This window comes from Opisthocomus hoazin, chromosome 1 (genome assembly GCF_030867145.1).
Source record: "Opisthocomus hoazin isolate bOpiHoa1 chromosome 1, bOpiHoa1.hap1, whole genome shotgun sequence".
Lineage (NCBI taxonomy): Eukaryota > Metazoa > Chordata > Aves > Opisthocomiformes > Opisthocomidae > Opisthocomus > Opisthocomus hoazin.
In genome coordinates this window covers 130,720,728-130,748,210 of record NC_134414.1, presented here as the reverse complement: position 1 = coordinate 130,748,210, position 27,483 = coordinate 130,720,728, and the positions used below count along the sequence as shown (strand labels likewise).

At 40.1% G+C, this 27,483-nt stretch overlaps 2 protein-coding genes across 16 annotated transcripts in view; one reads left to right on the top strand and one right to left on the bottom strand.

Moving 5' to 3' along the window:
• The window catches only part of SENP7 (SUMO specific peptidase 7), a 45,906-nt gene extending 23,735 nt beyond the window's left edge, over positions 1 to 22,171 (bottom strand). For 2 of the 11 annotated variants that reach the window (XM_075435698.1, XM_075435726.1), the window contains exons 1-8: positions 22,082 to 22,171; positions 20,744 to 20,790; positions 18,047 to 18,154; positions 15,604 to 15,698; positions 7,588 to 7,785; positions 5,657 to 5,854; positions 1,615 to 1,730; positions 684 to 853 (exon numbers count right to left, since the gene is read on the bottom strand). In XM_075435698.1, coding sequence (XP_075291813.1) covers positions 684 to 853; positions 1,615 to 1,730; positions 5,657 to 5,854; positions 7,588 to 7,785; positions 15,604 to 15,698; positions 18,047 to 18,154; positions 20,744 to 20,779 — 921 coding nt within the window. In that variant the 5' untranslated portion in view covers positions 20,780 to 20,790; positions 22,082 to 22,171. Of the gene's footprint in view, positions 1 to 683; positions 854 to 1,614; positions 1,731 to 5,656; positions 5,898 to 7,587; positions 7,786 to 15,603; positions 15,699 to 18,046; positions 18,155 to 20,743; positions 20,791 to 22,075 lie in introns of those variants that run through there. The other 9 variants (XM_075435706.1, XM_075435713.1, XM_075435721.1 and 6 more) reach the window with 9 other exon arrangements.
• A 77-nt stretch (positions 22,172 to 22,248) lies between these two features.
• LOC104333909 (putative protein ARB2BP) lies at positions 22,249 to 26,847 on the top strand. Of its 5 annotated transcripts, none has more exons than XM_075435839.1 (3): positions 22,249 to 22,393; positions 23,813 to 23,886; positions 25,770 to 26,847. In XM_075435839.1, the coding sequence occupies exons 2-3, from the start codon at positions 23,857 to 23,859 to the stop codon at positions 26,823 to 26,825; spliced, it is 1,086 nt and encodes a 361-aa protein (XP_075291954.1). In that variant the 5' UTR covers positions 22,249 to 22,393; positions 23,813 to 23,856; the 3' UTR covers positions 26,826 to 26,847. The 5 variants fall into 5 exon arrangements, with proteins under 5 accessions (XP_075291954.1, XP_075291933.1, XP_075291941.1 ...); XM_075435818.1 differs by having other exon boundaries at positions 22,249 to 22,427; XM_075435826.1 differs by having other exon boundaries at positions 22,249 to 22,432.
• Positions 26,848 to 27,483: the final 636 nt, after the last annotated feature.

The following is a 27,483-nucleotide window of genomic DNA, read 5'->3' as shown; positions in this document are numbered from 1 at the left end:
TTTTTTAGCAGCTCCCTCACTGTGTAACAGTGAAACATCAAGCACCAGTGATGTTCATTACTTTGCAAATGTGTGGCTTGGTCAAGTGGGTGAAAAGGACTCAGCAACTACCTACTTCTGTGGGGTTTTAACCAGAAGGTTACAAAGATGCCTTTACTGTATTCAAATGCTTGAATGTAAATCACAGTTTGTACTTGACTAATTCCCTAAGTCTTCCCCTCCCCCCCAAATCTTAATGAGAGACAAGAATAAAACTTTAGGGAAGAGTACGATAGAGGAGGAGAGAGACAGATGACATACGTAAGATTTCAACAACCCCAGGCATATTTTGTAATTTTTGTATCAAAGTCCCTAATTAGTTCTACACCATCTGTGAAAGAAGTTTCACTTGAGTAGTCAGATGCCTTATTTCCAATTGTTTTACTCCATGATCCTGTCTGAAGGAGACACTGTCATGCATGTCTCACAACTCTTCTGCTACATCCAGCATATTCTGATGTTGTGGACAGAAGTACATATACTTGTTCCCCTTGATGCACCACTGAACTAATCTCCCTCAACAGGTATCCCTAGATACCCTACTTCTTAGTATAACTCTTATTTTGGACATTGCTACTGCTGCTACTGAAATGCGTGTGCACGTGCGTACACAAACACATACAGCAAAATTAAGTGCAACTTACAGACAGAAGTAGTGATTTTTCTGGAATGTGTGCACTACAATCATCAGGAATAGAGCCACTAGATCTTCTTTTCCTTTTCTCATAATCAAACGAGCCCAATTCCTTCTGACTAAGAGTGGTGCTGTTCATGTTTCTCCTCCTCTTTTGCAGTTCATCATAGTTCTTGTTTTCTGTGTCAGAAAAAAAAATGACTTAAAAACCTTTGTATTTCTTCATATCTGTTCTGTCTTCAATAAAATGCATGGCAGCAGGCACCTTCCACATATCTTTCCTTTTTTAATTGTGTTAAAATTCTTCCCTTTTAATTGTGTGGCAGCCAGAATATATTCCCTAAAATAATTAAGGAAATATTATTATTGCACTATTAGTTAAGGTAAGGGTATAATCATAGTTCCCTTCCCAGTAAGAATTAGCATTCCATACTCCACAGTCTTTCTTCTATCTTCTGCTGGATGCAATATTCTAAAGTTCCTGTTCTAATCTGCAAATATTACTAACCAGTATTAAAAAGATAGTACGTTCTCCCTGGAGACTCAGCATAGAGCTCATCATTTTTCAGCAGTAAATACAAATATCGTCATATAGTATAAACACTTCGCAGGGTTCACAAACCATTTGAGCACTCTTAATGTATTACATTCTTCAGTATAAAAGACGTTCTATAAAATCAGGATTATTATGGTGCATTGAGGCTTCTCTCAATTTCTTTTTTTTTTTCCACAGATCTGACTCACCATAGCTTTATTCCTATTTAAAAACAGATATTTGATATATTTTACTGTATCTGTAAAAAAATGCATTTTGAGGAGACACATATACTGCATGCAGTGCCTTTTTTATTTCTGTGCTCTCCTCATAATACTAGACTAAAAAATTTCCCAACAGTCTCCAAAATTCATATCTAAATGCCAGATTATTGCTCACTACAAACCTTTCTTCTGCAGCTCCCGTCTTCTAAAAGTGAAGGCATTATTTTTTTCTGGTTCATTAGAAGCCTTGGTCAATTTACACAGATCATCATCTGCCTTTCTCAGGTAATGCTCAGACCTGTGAAGAACATTAACTATGACTTATCTTAAATTTTGAAATAATATTAAATAAAAATCGCAACAGAAACAAGAGCTGGTTAGACCACAGACTTCTGTCTCTCTCGTAAACATGTGGGGCTTGGCAAATGAAACTCAAACTAATTCGTTCCCGTTATGGAAATACGCAGATACTTTGACATTATTAACAAAGCAGATGCTTCTAAAAGGTGCAAAGAATGAAAATCTTACATGCCTTCCACCAGACACCGAAACAGTTTTTGCTGCAAAGCATGACTGCAACAAGAACACGTAACAACAAAAAAAAGAGAACAATCATCAGCTGATTGTATCTTTGCCTTTGTCATGAAAGTAGTGGGAATGAGGCAATGTAGTATATTTTTAATTTAAATATAGCATTGCTAATAGAATACACTGAATAAATTCCTGCAATGAGAAAAGATTTGAAATAGTAACTCCTGCTCAAAAGGGCCTGAAGCAGTAACTTTGAAGGAGGTGGGGAGAACAAGACATGTGAATGAGCACGAAATAGGAAAGAAACTGAAAACAATTACAGCATGAGAAACTAGGCAACCTACTGGTGTTCACGTGAGTTTGTAGTTTCCTTCTAAAAAGGAGGACATGCAAGAAAGTAATCATTTGGTTGGTTTTTTTATTTTATTTTATTAGCTTTTTTATAAAATAGGAGAATGTATTCAGGAGGTACTGATAGACTGAACAGCATGACATCCTCACATTTGAGGTCTGATCTTGTAAACATACTCTCAACTTCTCTGGAGGCTAGTCACAGCTGACTAAAGTCTACATAACTGTATTTTGGTTTCTAGTGTATGCATCAGGATAACAGTTTTATGTTCATATGATATTTTCTCACAGGAACTTACACTCAGTACACAAGACTTCTCTTCTGAAAATTTATAAGGGTTATAAGATAAAAGAAACTAACCTTCATGATCTCTGCTTCATTTTCTGTGAGAGTTGGAAAATAAAGAAAATAAAGAAGATTTCATAGATTGCGCAATTTAATGCTGCTCTGGAAAAATCTGTTCCATTCCTCCTTTTGTCACCTCACTTAATCCAAAGAGATTTTGTGTTCATTGTTTTATAATGTTCCTAACTCAGAATGTTGCAGTTTCCAATTTGCAAAGAGCTAAGTGATTATCATAATGACTGAAATCACTGACAGTTGAGCCTGTACCCATAAAGAACATCACCAACCATGGAAAGAACATTCTTGACATCTCTAACTAGATAGCCGAAACTGTTGGACGCTTTCTGAACAGATGCCTATTCTTCAGTGCCATATCTGTAGACTGGAGTATTGTTGCTCTTTGGGAATACTATAAAGGCAAACAAAGATTTCCAGAGTGCTCTGATACTACATCTTACTACGTAAGCATCACGAAGATATTACTGATTATCTTTCAGTTCACAAAAAATCATGAACTGGACCATACACAGAGAAAGTGTTTGGTAAGTGCTATTATTCATTCCGTATACTGAACAAGATAGAGTATTCCATAGATCAGGTGGCTCTAGTTCTGGAATAACCTCACTACAAAAAAATTTATTTTGGAACCCACAGCTCTCTCTCAAATATTTGTATGCAGAACAGCGACGCAGATTTAACTGCCTTAAAAGACCATACAAAACCTTTAAGTGTTTTTTAGCATTTGTTTTACATCAACATCACAATTCGGCCTTTTAACAATAGGAAACATTTCAATAGGAATGTTTCAGCTGATAGCCTCCCCTAAATATATTCACTCTATACACAAATTCTGCACGTTTTATTTTCACTTCCTATCTGTGCTAATAACTCAGTTTAAAATGCACCTCAACAGATACATGCATAACCTAAGAAGCTATTGCAGTATATACTGAAGTGTTCTCAACAGCCATGAGAAACAACTAGGAAACACACTTTAAAACCCTAAGTTTCTTCACATTTAAACCCCACTTCAAATTCATTAGTCATCAGTGTCATGGTCAGTAGTGACTTAAGCAAATGCATTTCACACTGGGTTGCAGTGAACAAGCAACACGAAATCCAACAATTCTGTAATACCAAAAGCAAGAAAGGAAACTCACAGCAAGTTCTAGCTGATAGAGCAAGGTTAAATTATTACCATCCTGTTCTGATCACACACAATTCTTTGACTTCATCTAAAATTTCCATGGTACAAAACTAGCATAATTTTCAGTAAAACAGAACATGCATTCTAGCTACTCTGATGATACAAAAGAATCTTGATATGGCCATGTGCCTATATATGCATAACCACTATAAGGGGGGGGGGGGGGAGCTTCTACTTTCCTCTGAAAGAAGTGACCCCAAAAGAATCAGTGCCAAGTGTATCTTATGCACAAACCTTAGTTACAGAGAGGTGATCAGGATCAAACCATATCTTTGTTGAAATAATTCCTAAATTCTCCATTTCCCATGTGATATTTATTATGACTTGCACTAACATGCTGGTCACTGGGGAGGGATGGAAAAATCCTTCTAATGTTGGTTCCTGCTAATAAAAAGCCTTTTACTTAATATATTAGAAAAGCATATCACAGGAATGGAATATTAACCCTTCGAGCAATGAACTACTCCAAATCTAAAGCAAACTGAGTATACCAACTACTAAAAAAACTGACTAGTTCAAACTGGTCTTGTGCTTAAAATAAAACTCAACAGCCGCCCTTCAGATATGGGCTTGAAATAATATGCAAGATGTTTCCTCAGATGTAGAATTACATACAAAACTTCATGTTTTCCTCTCTATGAGCCCACTACCTCCTATCATCCAAAACAATACCAAGTGGAAAAATCGGATACTAAAAATTATAGATCTTAAAGATTTTGTAGTAAAACACAAAAAAATCCCAAGAATCCAAACAAACTCCCCACATTTCAGCCAGCCTAAAGTTATGGAAGACTATTTATTAGGAACAAATGTAATACTTTTAAAATGAGACAGTCTAATAAACTGTTATAAAACTCTCACTTAAACTGCAGCTTTGTCAGATCAATTTAAGCAGCAGCAGTGATCCCAACAGAAAAAGACAAAATAATTTTTACTAATTTCACTTCTCTAAGATGTTCTTGTATCAGAATGAGGAATATGACTTAATTTTCCCCAATTCTTTTAAGATTTCTTTAACCTGGGAACTGTTGGTAATTCCTGCCCTCACAAATCATTCTTCTCTTCCTTTCTCTATTTTCTTCCCCCATATTTCTTGCTACTTGTTCCTGTGGATACTTTGCTGTTGAGCAAAGAGGCGGCCATAAAAGACAAGAGGAAATGGCTTACTCTGAATTCAACTGCCATCTTAGACCAAAGTCAACTTTATGCAATTCTAATATCTGACTCCTGCTAGTTTTATATATACTGTGATGCTCAGTCAACCTAAATGTAGGAAGAAAAGAGAAAAAGTAGATGTTAAGCAATGAGAGGACACACACACAGCCCTTAAACAACAGCACTCTGTTAGGATTGAGACGACTGGTGGATTAATGTAAAAAGAAATGAACTGTCACAGAGAGGAATTTGCAGAAATTTTGCAAAAGAGGTTACTTGAAATCATTCTGGAACACATTAACAGCAACAGGAAAGCAAGATTTTTGTTCTGGACACAAAACCAACTTAAATGTGTTTGAATTACTTGCCCATCTTCACAAATCAAAACATTGATATATTGCAAATTAAAATTCCCTCTATGAAAGAAAAATAGCCTATTAACATCATGTACAGCAAATCAGAATAAATGCAATGTTAAAATGGCTCACTGGAACAGCATGTTAGTCTGCACTCAGGAAACCGATCTCCTGCTTCAAGACAAGAGTATAACAAAAATTGTTTCAGGGAAATTATTTTCCATTGTGAAGTTACTTCATTTCTGGAAGACTGGCAAAATCAGCAGTAAGTAACATACCTTTCAGACAGTAAAGAACTTTCATAAGGAGAACTTAACATTTGACATGTCTGTAGGCTGGCAACAGATGATGAGGGTAGTCGACTCGATTGTAATTTATCAGCATCAGACACATTTGCATCAATTATTATGTGGCTGTCTATGTATTTTCTTCCAATTTTCGTCCCCAGGACATTCGTCAAGATAACTTTGGGTTGCCTGCCATATATATAATAGTGTATCATAAATACTGCACTGAAATCTAGAGAAAAAAACTTCTTGTTAAATTCATGTACCTTAGAGGCTTGATAATCATCATTACTTTCAGTCCCTTTAGAGATAAAAGGAAATCCCACTAAGGAACTTAAAATCCAAGGTAAGCAAATAAACACAAAAAACCAACAAGAGACCAGGGTAAGAAATGCTAGCCATACAATTTCACCTTAGCTAGATACAATTCACACTGCCTTGCCTCTAACACATCATCTAAGTATTGTTTAAAAACTAGTAAATGTTTATCTCTAAATAGCTTTCATGCAATATCTGTACACTTTTCTCAGCACTATGGAGCAAACCATCTTGATTTTCCTGTGAACAAGAAGCCTCCAGTAAAACAAACAATTTTCTCAAGCACTTGGTTAACAGGTAGAAAAGTAGCACACACACAAAAAGGTAGCATTAGATTTTGTTTCCCTCCTCAACTTCCAGGTGGCATTCTACAGAAAAGCAACAGCAAGGCTCAGAAAACATCTGCAAGTATTAGAAGAGACAAGCATCAAAAATAAGCTAACCAGAAATATCAAGATGCTACTGTCCCCTTGAGCACAGATGTGTAAGAGCAGCACAACTTATTTCATGTAAAGCCACTGTGGCCAGCTTGTTGTATAGCCCTTGATTTACCCGCTTCATTTTTCAAACTGGGATTTAAATTCTACCACTTCCATTGCAATTTATTTTGGGTTAGGATGTAATGTCATGGTCTTTTTTGAATCTGTTATGAACAACACTGTCTTTTGGGTATCAACTGCATAATTCTCCTGTTGCCTGTATCCATCCACAAAGCACACTCCAGCACAGACTGCACAATGTCCGGGGAGCACTCATACCTCCTCTTGCACAGAGATGTAAATTTGCTTTTAATCAGGAGACTACCTTACGGTCAAGATGTTGCAGAGGCACACAGGTGATAAGCAATGAGGATACAATTGATAGATAAAGTCTAATACAAAGGAACACTGACTGTAGTCTGGATGTAAACTCCAACAAAGGAAGCCCCTAAACAGTTTATCAGCAGCAGCTCAGAGAGAAAACTCAGTGAAAGCAGCATTCTCCCTGGAGGTATTTAAGACACATGTAGACATGGCGCCTAGGGACATGGTTTAGTGGTGGATTTGGTAGTGTGATGTTAATGGCTGGACTCAATCTTAAAGGTCCTTTCCAACCTAAATGACTCTATGATTCACTCTAGCCATACTTTTCCCATACGTGCAATTGACCACTGCTTGGGAGGAGAGGAAGATACTGGACTTGATGGACTTTTCTTCTGACCCTTTATGCCAGTTCATATTTCCATGAGTAGTCTGAAACTGTAACATTGAAAATACACCTTGATAGCCACGCTGAGAAAAGAGAGCAGTTAAATACAAGTGTACTCTTCACAAGAATAAAACTCCCAAACATTCTCAGAGTCCAATGGCTGAATCAGAATTAATTTGTCTTGTCAGTACAGGACCATCTAGAAGCCATCTGATCAGAAAACCCACTACAGTGTGCCTGGCACCACCTCTCGCAATGATTATCAAAAGGAACCAGGTACAAGGGAATTCAGTCAAGTCAGATGACATGAGAATATAGTTCATGAACAAGACAGCTGTGGTACAACAAAAAATACTTTCTCACAAAAAAACTGCAAGGAAAATTATTTTTAGTGACATGAGGTGAAGACAACATACCTTTTAGACAGAAAAAGGCTTTCAAGAGTAGGGTTTAAAATTTGCCATATCTTTAGGCTGGCAGCAGATGATGAGGGTGGTTGATCTGACTGCAACTTGCCAGCATCAGAAAAAATAGCACCAGTTCTAAGTAGCGCCTGTGTGTATTTTCTTCCTATTTTCGTCCTGAAGACATTCGTCAAGATAACTTTGGGTTGCCTGCCATACATATAATAATAAATTAATAATAGGGTGCTGAGAACTTAAATCACATGAATTCAACAAAGCTTTTCTATGAGTTTATTGTCTCTGTATCATACCTTGTATCTTCAGTAGAATTAAGTTCAGTTACCTGACAATTTACAAAGCAGTTTTCTTTGAAGAGGAATCACAAAGGCATCTCTTGATCAGGACAGCATTTCAAGGTTTCTTCTTGTTGCATCAATAACTAACGTACCCATATGTGACTCAGAAGAGGTAAACTTTCAATGCAGAAGCATGGAAATTTTCATGCATCATCTTATTGCAAAATGTTGGAAGTAGTCACTATGGCCTTACAAACTATTCCAAAAGCATACACTTGAGCATTTGTAAGATATGAAAACAAGCACTCATATTGTGGCATTTTATTTTAGAACCATGAATATTATTGGTTCCCGTAGCACAAATTAGATTACAATCTTGCTGGAAAAAAAAAAACACCAAAAAAAAAACCTAAGAAGCTAGTACAATCTCTCAGTTTTGAAACTCCAACTGATTTCTACTCATCACTAAAGAAATGACATAGAATTCTGAATCACTAAGTTAGTAAAAACTCCCTACTGAAGTTGTTTAAACAAGTATCTGTACTTTGCTGATTCTGCTAGATTCATACTGCAGTCTTCACATAAAGAATTAATTCTGCAGCACGGCCACTAATTTGGACAGTTTCATTATAAGCCAATAAGCATTATATGTCACAGACAATTTGTCGGGATTGACTGTATTTTTAAACAGGTTGGACTTGTTTTCCCAGAACCAGTTCTAAGAGTACACTGAAGTTCAGACTTATTTGTTGCTTTTAAGATTTTTTCTGTTGTATGTCTTGCATAACAAACTAAATTGTTCACATTACAGGGAAAGATTCCTTCTTTTATAGCTACAGAAAACCTTTAACTACTCACACAGCTGTAAAATGCATGCTACAGTGACATTTCTTAAGCAAATGGCTGCTGTTCCTCAATGGACTGACAACCGTGCAAGCATCTTTTAGGAAATCATAGTTCTCCCACTGACAAGCTGCATTCAGCTCAACAGCATGGTTATATGGTACCTAGTGGTAAACAAATACAGGTACAGCATGAAAACTGCTGAAGAACAGATATGCTTGAACCTAAAAAAAAGATTTGGAACTGCCATGCTAGTGAAACATGTTGAACTTGGAGATGTTTCACACAATCCTCACATTTTGGTCTTTCAGTAGTTGCTGCATGTTGAGATTTCTTTTCCCTGGTTATTTACCATGTTAACAAGTCACATGACCCCTCACTGAACTTGAAAAGACAGTAAGGTTCCCATGCACACCTTGGAGAGCCTACATATAAGCCATGAACACTGGTCAATCTTACCAGACCTCTGCACCACTGAATGTCATAATGTGCATGCAATGAGCTGCTTTCTCTTAGAGCTCTGCTATGCATTTCCTAGACCAGTAGTTTCCAAATGTTTTTTGATCACGCACCCCATCAGTAAAAGTATTTTGAGCATTTACCTTCAACTTGTTTCTTTAATTATAATTTATACAGATGTACTAATGTACTAATATTATGTACATTATAAAACACACACAGAAATATTAAAAAGGATGGGATAAAGATGAAATAAATGTTTATTTCTGTTATTAATTGTACAAAAAAAATATTTCCTTCCTGCACCCCAACGGATTGTCTTGCACATACCACACCTTGGAGACCACTATCTAGATAATCGACAATAAACCTAAATGATTCCCATTCAAAACTAAGTAACTTAAACTCAAGTGAAGGCAGTCTCCTCCACTCTCTTGGTTTCTCTTAGAAGTTTTCCCAAAGAAAAACAAAGTGGTAAATAGCTAAAGTTTTGTCTAAAAAAAAAAAAAATAAAAAAAAAATGCTGAGGGATTAAAATCAAAACCACCAACCCTAAGCTAAGGCACTCTGATGTCAAGAATCTGCACAGAGGGGGAAAGAGTGCTACGTAAGGGACGGGTCCTAATTAGCTTCTGGAGAAACAATCCAGGTTTCTGAAGTGAGAGACTGACTCTGTGCAGGCAATGAGAAGTCTCATGTACAAAGACGGCCTCATCAGAAGACTGACCTAAACCACAGAAGTGCTCCAGAATGTTTTGGGCAGAGCTGGGAAGAGACAGATATAGATTTGTTCTTTTACCTAGACCTGTATATACTCTATGACTACTAATGCAAAGAACTGTTGTTTTTAGGAACCTATTACATAGTCTGAGCATGTGCTTTGAATACTGTAGACCTAAAAAATGTTTGTTCTACACGCCAAGAATCCAGAGATTGGGGTTTCATTTAAAAGACATGCTTTAAGTACTGAAAAGCTTAGAAAGTAAACATAGGTCACGAGGGACAGTTTAATAACATCTTGCATAGTGGAGACCAACTGTAACAGCCTAGTGAGCATATACCAAGCCTGCAAAGTGTTCTTGACTTAGTATAGGAAGCAAGAGACTTACTTTCTATAGGAGTCCCTGCTTAGTCAGAAGTTCTACCTTTTTTCTGGGCTTCTCAAATGTTCAGAGTTGATACATTAACCATAGTTCAACACATCAGAAGAGCTTACAGTGACCAGACTAATACATGTCTTTTGTTTGTCCAACTGTAAGGTACTACTCATATATTCCTTATTTCTAATGTATCTAAGGAAATACAGAATATATACATTTAAGAAACGTGATAAAAATTCAAAATTCAGCTACACCAGAACCTACCACACTGTTGAGAAAACTTACAACTACTAATGCAGTTAAAGGCAACTTCAAGGTAGATGTCATCAAGTCACTCCTGCAAAATTATCCTATGAAACTAGACATTTACTCTTGTGTTTTAATTTCCTCCTTAAAGCTAAGGAGGACCCAAACTACTTTAGAGGTCCAGTTACTAAAGTACTGTAGTGGAAAGACATTTCATATTTTGGGGTGCCAGAAGAGATGAAGTAATGAAAGACGAAGCCAGATACTTCCCCTCTTCCTCTAACAGGACTTGAAATTACAAATCTAAATGGCATTCTTTTTCCAAATACAAAACAGTTGCAAATGTAGGCTCTAGCAATATTTAGATATGAATCAGAAATTGTTTCTCCTTAAAAAATAAATTTAAAATCATTACTACAGAGCACCACAAGACAACATAAATCCATTATTCTCTACGGAACACTTCAGTTCTCCTGACTAGAATCATGCCAAGCCTAACAGTCTATTTCCCAGATCTAAATTCTTTCAGTTTTCATTGTTCCACCGTGTAGAAACACCAGATTTTTTTTTCTTTCTATTTGTCAAACACAAGAAACCATAATTAAACTTTACTAAATTTAGCCTGAACTTGCACGGTAATTAGTCCAGTGGGAACACACACAGTCACAGAGTCTTTATTTTAATTTTATGATCAGGATGTGTAAAGATAACAGAAAAGATTCCAACCTTTAAGGTCTTTAACTATACCATCATGACAGAGAAAGCCCACCACAGCAGGTAAAGGAGTCAGAAGCAGAACTTCCAGTGAAACTGGATTTCATTACCTATGGTTTGTTGGCCACCTTGGAAACTCTGTCTGACATCCTTTGCTCACATTCAGATCAGGCTAGATCTTGACAGGCTCCAGGCCCCTCCCATAATTTGGTTTACTGATTGTTACTAACTACAGAATTTGTAATGTCTCCCACTCCCTTGATTTAAATGGGGTTTATACATTTTAAGCAAGTATCTTTGCAAAAATGTTCCTACAGTTTAAAGCAGACATACCGCTGTGCAACTAGCTTTGCACTGGAAATCTGTGTAAAGAAGAGGAACCTTCAACAAACAAGGGATAAAACAGTACACATTCGGCTGTTCTTAAAGCTGTCAGTGCCAAGCTAAGGCATCACTTCTTGCATGGCACCTGAAGACCTTAATAGGACAACTGGTTATGACCTGATCATCAGAGCTTTTTAATGGCTTCCCTTTCTAAAGGAGGAACAGCATCTGGCAGCATTTCTTGAAAAATCATATCATTAAGACTGTGCACAAAATAGATTCAGGAAAAACATCTACACATAAGCCAGCACATCTGTAAACAATGGCTGGGACACAGATCCCTAAATTACCTGTTCAATTGTCCACAGAATAAAGTGAGCAAGTCATGCAAAAGACATTTCGAAGATAAAAATTAGCATCAGGCAGGAAAAAAGCAAGCAAAGTTTACATTAAAAGCAAGTCCCAGCGGCAGAGCCAGCAAGTAACCCACACAACAGTACGACTGAAGGCATCTTGGTGAAGGAAAACCAAAAGGTGATTATTTTTGTTTCTAAAGCAAGCACCTACCATACTCCCTCTTATCTACCTCCACAAAACAGAAAAAATACATAAGCAAAAGTAATTAAAACATACTTACACATGTAAGCATGGAACCAACAGAAAAAAATATGTATTATGAAAAATGCTGTTAGCTGCTCCTGGCAAGTCTCATACCACTTTTCATAGGCAAAACCCCATTATCCTACCTTAAAGTACAGGACCAAAAGCTATTAATTGTTTGTATCCCTCTGGGAAAATGTTTGACCTCTATTTCACTCAGAGCTGCTAGATCCAGTTCCTTTCTCAATGATCATATTTGTGTACACACCAGTGTTGTAATCACTGGCTCCAATTTAAATTTGTATTAGAAAGTGATCAAGATCATGAGACTTGGAGCTTAGTGACTCCTTTTGGAATAAATTATTATTAATTGTCCACAACAACATCTTCATGCCTACATTCTTCTACTAGTAAACCCAAGTTTGGGGAAATAAATATTTTGACAGTGGGATGCCACACACCATGCAAGGGTCACCCCGTCAGGTCCCATAAAAGCTGAACATCTGTGCTGGGTTTACAGAATAAAGCCACTGATAGACTCGATGTGTATTCAGCTATCTGAGCTTCTGCAGCATGTGCACAGCTCAGGAGGTCCTTGGCCTTTCAGAGTCCAAAGGAATAACGTGCTGCACTATCATTAACTGGAAACTCTGACTGCCACATTCACTGACTACACCCTGTAGAGAAGAAAGCTTCTGTCTCTCCTCCTCCTACTTCAAGGCCCTGACCTTTCATCAACTGATTAGAAGTCAATGTTTTAACAGCAAACATGAACATCCTTACTAACCTCCTTGCTTTGCTGAACCAGGCAATTATTACCGCCAAAATGCACTTGTCAGGGCGATGGAAACCACAAGGTAAGTGATTGCCACAAAAACCTGACTGCCATGGTCAGTACTTGATTCAGGCATGACATGTATTTCAATTAATGTTTAAAATATTGAGCTGAAGGAATCACGCACATCTCAAGTACTCCTCCCACCCTCCCCCTACAGTAAACTTGACAGACCAGCATGAGAAGCTTGAATTTCAGAAGTGTTCTACTTTGTTTCTTTTTTTGTTTCATTTTTATTTCCCTCTGTTTCCCTCTTGTGAGAATGCAGGAGTAATAAAGCTGAAATAAGTGGATGCCTCCAAGTTCTACTTTCAGGTGGTGATAGCTACCCTTGAAATAGCGCTATCTGCTTCCTCAACAACAAAAAAAGTTTCTTAAGTAGGATACAAAACATTAATCGACCAATTACATAAATAGCACACCTAACTATGCAATGACACTAATAAAGTGAACTACTCATAATTCATGACAGTCCTGATCTGTTTTGTTATACGATCCTAGGAACACGTATGAGACCTCCAGCATATGGGAAGGCCTAGGGAACTAACCTTCCCCGAGATTCCTGCCGGGGATCACAATCACCCATGCAGCAGCAGTGAAGCTGGGTTTGTACTAATACACCCACTTTGTCCTTTCTGACTAAAAATTAAGTAGCAGTAACAATGCTCAAGCAACACTTTAGATGAAACACGCCTCCCTAATACTTGAGCATAGTTCCTATCAATTAAAAAAACCACCTTTTTTAAAAACATCAGGAGCTAACAGGAGTTTATCATTAAGACTTATTTCCTGCTTTTCAATGCAAATGAAAAATTCCTCATTGGGAAGAGGAAGCAGAGGTTCTCAGCATGTCACTTCCACTCCTTCCTCTGAGTTTTGTCAGCTGAGACTTTTGCTCAACACACACCACCTTCAGAACCTGCGTGCTCTTTCTACTTACCACGCCATCAGATCAGTGTGTAGATTTCGACTTACTGAGAAACACTGTGTACCCAGATGGAATACTTGGAACAAGCTTTATTGCAGACAGTAGATTAAGTTTATCTTACAGAGAATCTCCAGCTAGTCTCTAGACACACAACTTTTTTTAAGGAGGTGAAAAATGCACAGGTTTAATATCTGAATATTTACTGTCTTTTTACAGTCTAAATCATTTCTTACTAATGTGCTGGTAAGAATCTTGGTAAAAATGATGGAACACCTACAAATGCTACTTCAAAGCCTCTCACATACCGAAATTAACATATTTAACCAGCAATTAACAGAAATAACAGATCCAAAGGTAGCTTTTTGTTTAAAAGCTCCTCAACATTGAAAGGTCAGTTCAAAGTTTACTGAAAGACCTTTAGAAATTTATATCAGGTATCAATCATTTCACAGAATAATTACAACTCTGCAATTAACACAGCTTTTAACTTCTGCTAGGCTGACCCTGTGAGCCACTCCCTCAAATAAAGTTACTGAGAGCAGCATTGTGAGGTAACTACATGTAAACTGACAGTTATGCCTCTGAGGAGGTACGAAAAATAAATTCAGAATCTTTTCAAAGTTCAGCTCTTCCCTGCAACAGTTTGCAGCATTCTGAATATAAAGATCAGGCTAAAGGATGACTATTCATAGGTCACAAAACCACAGAATTCAGCAGTGTCAAAATCACCTGCTGTCATTAAGCATTTTCACTATCTGCACACTTTGTTTTTAAACAGTCTCTCCTGACAAAAAAATCATGTATGGTCAAGCTAAGTTTCAGTCAGAAAATGGGGCAGAGAATCCAGGCTCTTATTTGTTTAGATTTGAATGATTTGTGGAGTAATAATTGCTTCATTAAGATAAATATAATTAATTTCATCATGAAGACATTATGGTTCCTAGCTGCTGCTAACAAATCTAATCCTACATTTTCATTTCCATTTGTCAACTATAGCACTCACTGCTTCAAAATTTTCTTGGATAAACAACTATCTAGCTGACAACTTCATAGAAGATGATTTCAAATAATTTGCCATAAGCTCAAAGAAACCAAGATCTTTGTTCTTGGCAACGAACTGTTAAAAAGTGGTACATCAGCAGTCTTATTTACTCACTTAGGTGTCTTGACTGTAACAGAGGTGAAAAACCTCTAGTTTTTTACTGTCTTCCCCTACTACCATCATATTGCTTGGGGAGGGTGGGGGGCAGAAGGCTGTTGTTTTTAAGAGGTGATAAAATCAGGTTTATGACTGTGGACTACAGAGCAAAAAGGGGCAAGCAAAAGATAATCTGGCATACTTCTTAAGTATCTAAAATATCTAGGGCTAGAATCATAATTTACACTTAAAGAGCAATGAACACCTTTCAGGATTCCAAGCAGGTCATCAACCCCTACTTCCTCTAGTAAGCTTTACACTCCCATTCTGATGTCACAGTCTTGCCTTGTGCTAAAACAAAGAAAAAAATTACAGCTGCCATTAAGTCACCAAAACATGATTTTCTGAAGGTGTGCAACCTAACAGCTTGAAAACCATCTCTGCATGACACAATTAGACACCTATGTAGATAGTTACCCATCTTCAAGACAGATTATGACACTCTAAATATACAGAGAAGAGCTAATTTAGAGATGACTTCTTACCCAATTGATTCTTCATCATTAGAGCTGTGTCTGCCGCAGTCCTTTTGCCTTTTTCCTTTTGTGGAAGGCTCTCTGTTGTTGGCACTTAATTTCCACTGAAATAAAACAAATAAAATTGGCAGGCTGCAACAGACATAAATATGTCATAATGGATATTACACTAGAAAAGGGGAACAAAGCCAGACATCGAAACAATGCAATGGATCAAATAAAGCAGAGACACAAAGAGTATATACAACTATTTTGCAAAGAATGAATTGCTTGATTTAAAGCACCCATGTACCACCTGATCTTGAATGGAACTTTTTTTCCCCCTAAAGAAGTTTAACAATACAGGACATTTCAGTTATTTGCCTATTTAAAGGGGGACCATCCCAAACAGGGACTAAAATATTAGGCCTGTTTTACACAATCACAAATACACAAGATAACCTCTACTTTCTTTAAATCCATGCATTTAACCAAATTATATTCCACTCAAAAATATAAAATTCTGAGAAGCAAAAGGAATTTGAAAGTTTGGTACTTGTGTGGCAAAACCCACAGCAGCAGGACTTCATTTTTCCAAATTCTCTTACCTCACCAGAATGCAATTATATTTTCAAATCAAATAAGTGAAGCTCCACCAAAACATACAGTTATTTCTGCAATTCCAGAACCCTATCTCCCTCTGCCATTACCTCCTCCTAATCTCTCCTCACTTTTTTAATATAAAAGATAAACCAAACAGATGTTTGAAAATTATGCCAGTTAGGCCAAAAGCAGACAAACTTACCTTCATTACCGTTTAAGTGTGGAGTAAAAGGGCAATCAGAAAAAATAACGCCCATGCATTCTTTTACACGCTTTAGTGAAGTCCGAAAGGTGCATCCCAAAGCAAACTTTTCTCTACCATAGGGGCCAAGTCTGTACTGGAAAATTCCCTCATTGTTAAAACAGCCAGCAGCAAGAAAGTGCCTTGAAGGTGTTCTGCCCTCCTCCTGCCTTCAAACATCATCTCCTTCACCTCATAGCACTGGTCTTCAAGCATGTTAGAGACCTATATGCCTGAATTGCTGAATGCTGCACAAAATTTCTCAAGCAACATAGAGCAAAACTCTGGCAACACTAAATACAACCAGGACAGACCTTCGTATGGATAAAACAGTAATATTCATTTTAATTATGATATCTCATGACCAATCTTTTCTTTTAACGTAGACTATAAAGACTAATCAGTGTTTAAACTATACAAGGCCCTCTATCACATGGAAAAGTCTGAGATATACAGACAGAGGTAGGAAAAATAAGAAATGGAAAATTAGACCATATATAGGAAAGAGCAAGGAAAAAAAAAAAAAGCTTTTTCAATTCACCCAGTCTAATCACTTTTTATAGAGGCAGAGAGAAAGACAGGAAGAATTCCATGCAAGGGCTGCCTGGCTCTGCCTAAGAGGCTGCTGCTTGTAACCACAAGAGACATTACTTCTGACTTCATAACCCGATTGTAATCTGATGCTCTGCTCACTTAAAATATTAACAGTATATAACACAACCACACAGTGACTTCGTATCACAGCATGCTCAAATGACCAGGCCTACTAAGAGACCTAGGTCACATTATCATCTCTACTGAAAAGAAAAAAAAAAAAAAAAACACCACCAAAAAAAATCCCTTCTACTTCCCTCACTAGGTTTTTAAAAGTCCTCTGTGGGGGAGCCTGTTTGTCCGGCCCCATGATTCTGAAAGCACTAAAACCAGCAATAAACTCTCAATACTGAGCTGAAGGTGTCAAGAGGAGCAAAACGTTTCCAAAAACTTGGCATTTTAAAAATGCTTACTGAATTTGTAACAGATTTATAGCAGCAAATATTTGCTTCTGTATGTGACTGAGATGATCAAGACAGTCATTTATGATAAATGCAGTAAGCACTCTTACAGTGTTTTAGTCTTAGTACTGAAATCAGTTGGTTTTGTATTAGCACCTAAAATCCTGCCAAAAGTCATACAGTACTTAATAAATTCTCTTTAAGTTTAAGCTCTTGGATGCAAATAACGACTAACTGAAAACAACGTAAAAATTATTTCCATACTGTAACAAAAAGTTTGGTAAGGGACTTGAATATAACCTAAACGTTCAAGAATCAGAAGACAATTAACTAAAAAAAAAAAAATTTGCCTTGAAATTCATGATTTTCAAGATAATTTCAAACTATGCCTGAAGACCAACTCTGCTTTTTAATGATTTAGGCTGGCAATACGGCACTAAGACTTCCACTTCTGTAACTGTATGCTGGCAGGCAGATTTCAGACCTACACACTTGTCCCTCTGGAAGACAGTCTGGATCAGGTATTGGTCACAAGGCAGCACTCAGCACTGAAAAAATCCAGCCTCGAAAACAGAACCAAAATTCCATATTACATTTTCCTGCGCACTTCACACTCTGAAAAACTTCTCTTTACCTCTTTTAAAGGGTAGTCCCAATGGTGGGAGCCTGGGAGCCTTGCCAAAGGGGACTGAACTTGGACATCCTCTGACTTGGTGTTTGTTTTCTTCTTTGGTATACGAAACTGAAAATAGATGATGTTACACACATGATAAAACTAAATCATCCACGGGTGCTATCAGCTGAACATACCACTATGTACAAAGTTTCCTCAACTGTCAGGCAAAATACCAAAGTTGCAAGGGAAACACTGACCTGTGACTTTAATTGAAATGCATTCCTCATGGATACCTGATCCTAAATCATGTGTCATACCACATTAGGAGCTAGTTTTAACACATGAACTGTCTGAAAAAGCTCTTCCCATCTCACTAACTTTACAGCAACTTCCAACGTGTACCCAAAAAGTGAGAATCAATCTCCTGGCACTTCCAGTTTTCTTAGTTCCCTCTGATTTGTTTACACTCTAGTTTAATCATCTCAGCTTCGAGAATGATAAAGAGAAAATAAAATAGCTGAACGTCATGATAAATGTCACATCATATTCGCTCCCTCTCTCAAAAAAAAAGTCAGGATGAAGAGCAATTATATCTTAGAATAGTGCTAGTATGTAATGTGTTGATGCTAAATCATCATATCAAAAATGTACCCAAAATGGTATCAGTTATTGTCATTGCCAGCCTTCACAAAAATGGAACCAGTGTTTCAAAAGTAATTATTGAAAGGTAAAGCAGTTACTAATTCGTAGAAATTTGCCAGTTCAGAAAAAATATGTAGGAAATAATGTTCATTCACTGAAATTCAAACCAAAAATGGTCAAATTCCTACCAGTTCATCAAGACAGGGGAAAGTGGGTGACACTTCCTGTCAGTTAATTAAACCAGTTAAACTAGTATCAACTGAAAGAATAAAAATGCAAGCTTTACTGTTTCTCCAGGTACCCTAAGAGGCAAAACCTTACACTGCAAATATGACCAGACAGAATGTATCAGAGATGGAATGCAACATTTACATCTTTCAGACAACTGAGTCTATCCCCGCCAGGAAAAAGCTGAAGCTACTCCATACGATGGCTACTGTCAAGTGTATTTTGAACTTGATTTGCAAGACACCAGATGCCCTACCTTGTAACATGAAATTACAAGCAAGGACCCTAGAACAGTGACACTAACAACTTAATTATTAACACAGAAACTGCATTCGTTAGCTCTGTAGGTGGTCCTTCAGACAGACCATAACTGAAGCATAGTGTGATAATTCTTCAGTTTGAATTGTGAGTGCTCTTACTCCTTCTCTACACATCTTTGAAACCAAGATTTAGTTTTTTAGTAACCAGACCTGAACTTCTATAGAGCACCTCAAACTGCTTTTACTGGTCAAATGCTGTAACAACATATATGCCTTTAGTAACAGATTCCTCAAATTACAAAGGATGTAAACGTGACACAAAGGCAACAGCTTCTAATACAAGTACCTCCCTTCCCTTTCAATCAACACTTAAGGACTGAAATAGACATTTTCTTAGTCAATAACACCTGCAATTCGATTGGGTTTCATTGGTGGGGTTTTTTGTTTGGTTTGGGTTTGTTTGGGGGTTTTTTTGGAGAAGTGGTCTATAGATATGTTTTATTAGTCAGAATGTATTTTTCTGGTCTGCACCTTAATGGCCAGGTACAAATTTCTTACTTCAGAACTTCACCTGTTGCCCGACTAGTGGTTTTTGCTAGGAGCTTCCTAAGAACATATATTTATCTAGAATTTTAACATGCATTTAAAGTTACAGAGGTTCAGATAACCTCTGTAATAACATAACAGATAACACTGAGAACAAGTAAGCCAGACTCAGAAAACAGAAAGAGACAGGTGGACAGACAGAATGGGATAAAGAGCACAAGATACGTTCATCAGCAAAATTTCCACCTCACTATACAATATCTTACCAACGCTTGCACTCATTAAGAAGATGTTGGTTTGCAGTGCGCACAATTAACTCACGGAACAAGCACAAAGTCAAGGGGTAACGAACAGAGGTCTGTATCTATAGTAAGTGCAACATATGTAGTTGCCTCAGCTTTTCCCTAACAGAAAGCGACTAACCCAACACACACATGTGCATACGCACTTAGCAGACTTCTCATCTAAACCAGCAGTACTTTTCTGAAGGTTTCCACCTGCAGGAGCAAGGGTTAGAGAAAGTGCATAAACAAGGTGCTGGGAACAGCTTATTTCTAAGCCACTAGAAAGTCCAGACCTTACCCGATCAAACCAGTTGCTGAGCCTACAATTTGTTTTTATCAGTGATTCCATTACTAGAAACTACTACTAACGGGGATTTTTTAGAAAAAATTAACACTGGCATAAACAGTCTCTGAACACATCTCCGCAGATAACTAAGTATTACGCAGTCATGCAGCTGCTCTGCCTACCTGAGCATCACTCTTAATACTTTAGATGTTAGCTTAGGCCTTAACATATCCTTGAGAACACACTGTTTATGTGAAATCAAATGTTAAGCCTATCATGCATTAATACGTGTTCAACCGCAAGCATTACTATTGACTGCTACTAGAATAAACTGTTTCCCAGGAAAGTGTGCTCCAGCAAAGTGAAAGCTGGACCACTGAAGAATGAACTTGGTTGTGCAAATACATCAGAACACCCTAGGATACCCACAGCTTCAAATTAAATTGTTGCAAATTGTAGGAAGACTTACGCTGACGTGACTTGAAGATGGTGTTCTTCCTTCCATGATCTTCTCTACTGAAAAAAAAAAAGATACAAAATAAGCTTAGCAATTTGTGGTTTACTTATTCAGAGGGAAGCGGGACCACAGCAGCAGGTACTAAGTGAAAACAAGAAAATTATTTCTGAGCAAGCTAGCACAAAGAAAACTCTTTCATAGAATGGCTTGGGTTGGAAGCGACCTTTAAAGATCACCTAGTCCACCCTCCCTGCCATGGGCAGAGGCACCTCCCACTAGACCATGTTGCTCAAAGCCCCATCCAGCCTGGCCTTGAACACTTGCAATAGCGGGGCACCCACAACTTCTCTGAGCAACCTGTTCCAGGGCCTCACCACGCCCACCGTAAAAAGTTTCTTCCTTATGTCCAGCCGAAATCTAGCCTCTTCTGGTTTAAAACAATTGCTCCTCATCCTGTCGCTACAGGCCTTGGTAAAAAGTCATTGAGAGCCACAAGACAAGAGACACATGTGCTTGGGCAAGGCTTTGCATTATCAGCACAGACAGAACTGTTAACAAAGTTTTCACCAGAATTTATCCTTAGCAAAGACGTTTACTCCTTAACTCCAGCCCCTGGCAAGCATGCAACTAATAAGCAAATCAGGCTTTGATTATAAAGTGAAAAGGAGTCACAGAAAACATCTGTAACACTCCAAGCATAAATAATACTCAAGGATTCCTGTTCAGATAAATTTCTTCCTCAGCAGAAAACACAGCTTCAGAGCTTCCAGCATTCATAGTGGTTTATTCTCTTTATCGATACTCTGTGTGACTCTGGTGCAAGACCTTGGGGCCTTACAGCCAGCCCGAAGTCTCTCCAGAAGCCCTTTAAATTCGCGCACTGCCATTTAACTCGGCGGTTTTTTTAACTGACAGCCCCAGACCCGTGCTGCGCGGAACAGCAACACCTACAGACCACTGCAGAAAAGCCCAGCTGCCGCCCATTCCAGCGCCGGCAAAAGGAAAAGCTGACAAACGCCGGCCTTATGACGGCTGGGGGGGGGGGGGGTCACCGCCCAGGGCGGCCCCACCCCGCTCCCCCCGCCGGCTCCTCCCGCTGCGAAGGGAACGGGGGGCCTCTCGCTGACGGCCGGGTGCCGAGGCTGAGCGGTTCCGCGTTTCCACGGTCTCTCCTCGGCCCCCTCAAAGGGGCAGCAACGCCGCCGCCGCCGCCCCCCCGCCGGCGACAGGCACCCCGTGCGGGCCCAGCCCCGGCCAGCGGGGACACCGAGCTTGATTCCGGCTTCGACCCCCCCCCCCGCAGCCGCTGAAGGGCGGAGAGCGAGCGGCAGGGACGGCACTCACCACCACCACCTCCGCCGCCGCCGTTGTTGTTGCTGTTGTTGTTTATCCAGGCCCCGCAGCCGCCTGCGCAGCTTCCCCGGGTACTTCCGGGCTGGGCACCGCTTCCGCCCCGTAACGGCAGTCACCGCCTCTCCGCCCTCTTCTCCCGCACCGCCCCTGAGGCGCTGCCCCGCGCCCTGCTCGCAATGCCCGGCCGCGCCCCGCCCCCGGCCCCGACCCCGCGGGCGGCGTGTGGGGCTGAGCCCGAACCGGAGCCGCCAACGGCGTGGGGCAGATGGCGGCGTCCCGGGCGGGCCGCGCCCCGCCGGCTGGTGAGCGGTAACGCAGCCGGCGGTTCGGTGAACGCAACAGAGTACGGTTAGCGGCAGCACAGGCCAGCAAACGCTAGGGAAGCGGGGGAAACGCCGGGGCTCGCGGCAGGAAGCAGGAGCGCCTCGGTACTGTCAAACACGGGCAAGGGCAGGGTCCTGCGCCTGCGGAGGACCAACCCCAGGCATCAGTACAGGCTTGGGGTGGACCTGCTGGAGAGCAGCTCTGCGGAGAGGGACCTGGGTGTACTGGTGGACGACAGGTTGGCCATGAGCCAGCAGTGTGCCCTGGCTGCCAAGAAGGCCAATGGCATCCTGGGGTGCATTAGGAGGAGTGTGGCCAGCAGGTCGAGGGAGGTTCTCCTTCCCCTCTACACTGCCCTAGTGAGGCCCCATCTGGAGTATTGCGTTCTGGGCTCCCCAGTTCAAGAAAGATGAGGAGCTACTGGAGAGAGTCCAGCGGAGGGCTACAAGGATGGTGAGGGGACTGGAGCATCTCTCCTGTGAGGAGAGGCTGAGGGAGCTGGGCTTGTTCAGCCTGAAGAAGAGAAGGCTGAGAGGGGATCTTACAAATGCTTATAAATATCTGAAGGGTGGGTGTCAGGAGGATGGGGCCAAACTCTTTTCAGTGGTGCCCAGTGACAGGACAAGGGGCAATGGGCACAAACTGGAGCAGAACAATTTCCATCTGAAGACGAGGAAGAACTTCTTCGCTCTGAGGGTGACAGAGCACTGGAACAGGCTGCCCAGGGAGGCTGTGGAGTCTCCTCTGGAGATATTCAAGACCCGCCTGGAGAAGGTCCCGTGCAGCCTGCTCTAGGTGACCCTGCTTCGGCAGGGGGGTTGGACCAGGCGGTCCCCGGAGGTCCCTTCCCGCCCCCGCCGCTCTGTGTTTCTGTGTGAGCGCTAACGGGCCGCACACCGCCCGGCCGCAGCCGCTGTCCCGGCCCCGTGCCCCCGCCCTCGGCCAGGCCCCGGCGGACGGGCTCACCTCCCTGCTGAGCGCGGGGGGGGGGCGCCGGTGCGGGGGCGGGCGGCGGCCTCAAAGCCGCAGGCGCTGGGGAAACCCTCCCGCAGCCAAGCGGGGACCGACGTTTGTTTACCGGGTTTGGTTTGCTGCGTTGCTTTTTATTTGTTCCCCAGAGCAGCTTCAGACCCGTAAGTTTCGCGCGTGGCTTTCCGTTCTGTCCCCTTGGTGCTGCCTGTATTGGGACAGCTCTCTGGTTTCACAGCCAAGAGGCTTAGGTTTAACTTACGGTCAGGCGTAACTTACAAACGGGAGCTGTTAGCTGGCGACGGTGCAGCTACCTGAAACGCTTTAGATGGCCTTCGCTATCAGCGACTGATACATTCTACAGATACACCCCAGAATTAAGTACATAAAGTAATGAAACCTGAACTAACATGGGTTTATCTTTTTTTCACGCAGGGAAATTGTCTACAACTCCCGAGTGAAAAAGATTTCTGTCTCTGATGATGACAGATTTTACAGCAGATCATACGGTAATGCTGGGCTTTACTAAAACAGAGGAAACTGTTTCTAAATGCAAACTCTCTTAAAAAGTAATACTTATACTGCAGTACTCTTTCAAATATGCTAACTGCTGTAACAAACACTAGCTGAATTTACAGCTGATGAATCTTAAAATCCAAACAGAAAAGTGAGAGGAAGGGAAAAAGGGATTTTTTTTTTTTCCTTCCAACAGTAACTTTTAAAAATCAAAATAGCAGTTGTAAAGGCTGCCAGAATAAACACCCTTGAATATTGCATTTATATAGAGACCGTGAAGCACAAGCAGCAGTCAACAACCTTTTAGGGGTGAGGAGAGAAAGGGATGGAGAGCAGTACTGGACAGCATGCCACTCTGAGAGGAAACTGTATTTATCTATTCCTAATTGTCATGGAACACTTCCTCTGTGCTTAACCTTTCTCCACAGACACCTTTCCTTAAACCATATCCGTTTTCCTTCCGCTTCACTGCATAGGGAAAACAACATGAATATGGGTAGCTTCCTCCCTACTAAATATCATCTCTTTTGTGTGAATTGCCCATATTTCAGTAGTACAGCAAACAAACTGTCCTCCCGTCTCCTTTGTGTTTTTCATGCCTTCCTGCAGAATGAAAAAATCCTAGATGAACATGTGCATTTGCACCTTTTTTGTCATGTTCCCTTTTGAAGAAACTGGCAAGATAGTAAATGGTTTATATATCATAGAATCTGGTTGGGGTTGTTTTTTCCATTTTCTATGTCTACTTACTATATGAGATAAGAAGGGAGAATGTAGCATTGTCTTGCCTACTCTCTGTATAACAGAAGACAGGAATGACCCTGCAGAGATGACTTAACATCTCTGATCCAATGGAGGTTGCTCAAAGGGAAAATATATATGGTGTTGCTCTGTTGGAAAGCAGAGAACTTTTTTTTTTTTTTACATTTGGAAGTGTAAGAAATAATTTTTAATATGCTAAGCAGCTTACTCAAGAAAACTTGCATTCTACAAAGGAGCTGGACTCCAACTCAAGTTGCTTACATGAAAATTTTCAGATCACTTTCTGTCCTATCAATCAGTTTTATCAGATTGTATAGGGAGCTTTAACATAGTCAGAATGGGATTTGCTGTGTTCTAAAAACCTGTTAGTTCAGCAAGAAAAATGTAAAGGTATATAGTAGCTTGCACCAATGTGTTTGCCAAATATAACTTCATATAAACCATTTGCCAAAACAAAATTACTGCGTTAAGATGATAAATTCATTTTTAAAACACTGATAATTGTAGGAATTTAATGCCTGCAATTCTCTGCTGTTAGGACAAAAATCCTATAAAAGTAGGATTCTGACCACACCAAAAGTTACCCCATGTTTACCGTTCCACAGACAGAGATGGTAGGTAGTAGATCAAAGAGTTATTAAGAAAATATAAGGCTATGATAAGCTTAATTTTTCAGTTGCATGGAAACCACTTCCTGGTATAATTCTTATCAGTTGATCAGTCATACAAGTTGAAAAATTATGTTAGCTGAAACTAGACGCCTCAATCTCATGAAAGTTTGCTGCGTGGACTTTCATTTCCCCTGTTCCTGGATCACAGTGGTGAGCTTATTCTGTCATCCATTGCACAATTTCCGTGTGGCGAGTGCTTGCAAGGATGAACGAGTAACTGGAGGGATTGGTACTAATGCACTGCTGTTGGAATTTAGCAACCAAAATCTGTGAGAGGCTTTAGAAGCAGCTGGCTTACTACAGACCACAAAGAGAGAGTCTGTATCAAAGTGTATTTTGTTTGTAACCACTTTTAAATCTGAATTCAAATACAATAGGTTTTCTTCATGTAGGTGTTGTATGGGGGTCTATCACTACACTGATATAGTCCTCTTAATTTGTAGTGGTTACAACTGCAGCACGAACTAAGCTTGCGGAAACTAATAGAGGGTTCAGAGTATCAAGGGGAACTGAAGTATGACTTCAATATAAAAGGGGAGCTGCGGCATCTGGATACAAATGAGTCCTTTGTTTTCAATTATTACAAGAATGCACATGACCAGAATCATAAACGCTATCAAGTTTTGGGACATTTGATTACCAAATATGTTTATGAGCTCCTGGAAAGACTCTGCATGCTGCAGAAAGTTTACATTCCTACTGATGCTACAGAGGATGAACCAAGAAGTTTCTTTTTCATGAGCGAGAACGCACTAACAACTTCCTCTAGCCTAACTGTCCTTCTTCAAGACCATGGAGTTTTCCGTGCTGGACAGTGGGGGCAAAGGACGATTGTCAGTGAGGGCCTGGAGCACGGAACACAAATACCATTCATCAAAAGGGCCCTTCAAAGCCACGGGGGAGTGATTGTGCTGAATCCCAATGACAACTTCGTTGATCCGAAGACCGAAAAGGAGAGGTTAAGCTTTTCTACCAGGGAGGAATCACTGAGGCAGTCCATGTGGTGTATCCCCAAGAGGGGCAGCAGCAGCCCTGAGGAGCATACCCTGTATGTATGGGATCATTTCATTTCAAAGAGCGCAGCCAAGGATGTGGCCTTCATTGCCCACGGCTACGGTGGCTTGGTGTTTGTTGATCTGCTGGTGCAGAGAAAATGGGAGGTCATGAATAAAGTGTACTCTGTGGCATTCATCGATTCCAGGCACAACACGCAGCACCAGGCTAGAAGCGATCCACAAACACAAGCATGGATACAGCAATACTGCCGTGAATGGGTGTTGAACAGTAAGCCTCTAGACAAAGCGGTAGGTTCTCTCGTGAAAGTGAACTGTCCTACTGTCTCTGCTGGAACGGAAAAGTACGGTTTAGCACCCTCCTGCTGCTTACCTGCTGTCTTTAAGTACCTGAAGAGCGCACTGAAAGCCAAGACCACGCCAGCCTTTAGGCATTCACCTGTTGCAACCAGAAGCAGCACAAGTAAGAAAAGAGGCAATAAATAAAGGTACACTGATTTGTTCTTGATAGCGGTCTCTTCCTTTCGTAAGTGCCCCTGCATCTGTCAGTCATCCAAGGACCTTCCTGTCACTGGGGAGCAAGTTACAGTTCTAAGCTTGAAGCTAGTTTGCTTGTTTTTGAGAAACACACAAATACAAGTTAACTATTAGGAAAGAAGTGTGGCTTTAAGCCACAACCCTTCAGCTAGCTGTGAAATTTAAAGTTGCACAAAATAAAGATGTTAAGGTATATCACTTCTCATGTGTGTCATTTTTTAAATAAACATTCTGTAGTTATGGCTCTATAATCAGACTAAATGATCAGGAAAACACTCGCTTCAGTGCATAGCTTTCACTAGAAGGACACATCTGGAACACAAAATCCAGGTAAAGTGTCTATTTCTTCCTCATTATATAACATATAGTGTTTAAATTCTTTCAAGAGCTGGAACATCCACCTTCCTCCTTGAAATGTTTACTGTTAAGCTGAACAATACTTAAGGGAATTAAATACTACCACCTTCCCTCCAGCTGGAGGTGGTATGCCCCCAAAAAGATACAGTGAGCTAAAGTAATTTCTGTTTTAAAGCCAGCTAACCAGTGAGAGTACTGGGCATGAGCTGCTATAGAAATGCCATATTCTAGCAACCTGCACTCGCCAAAC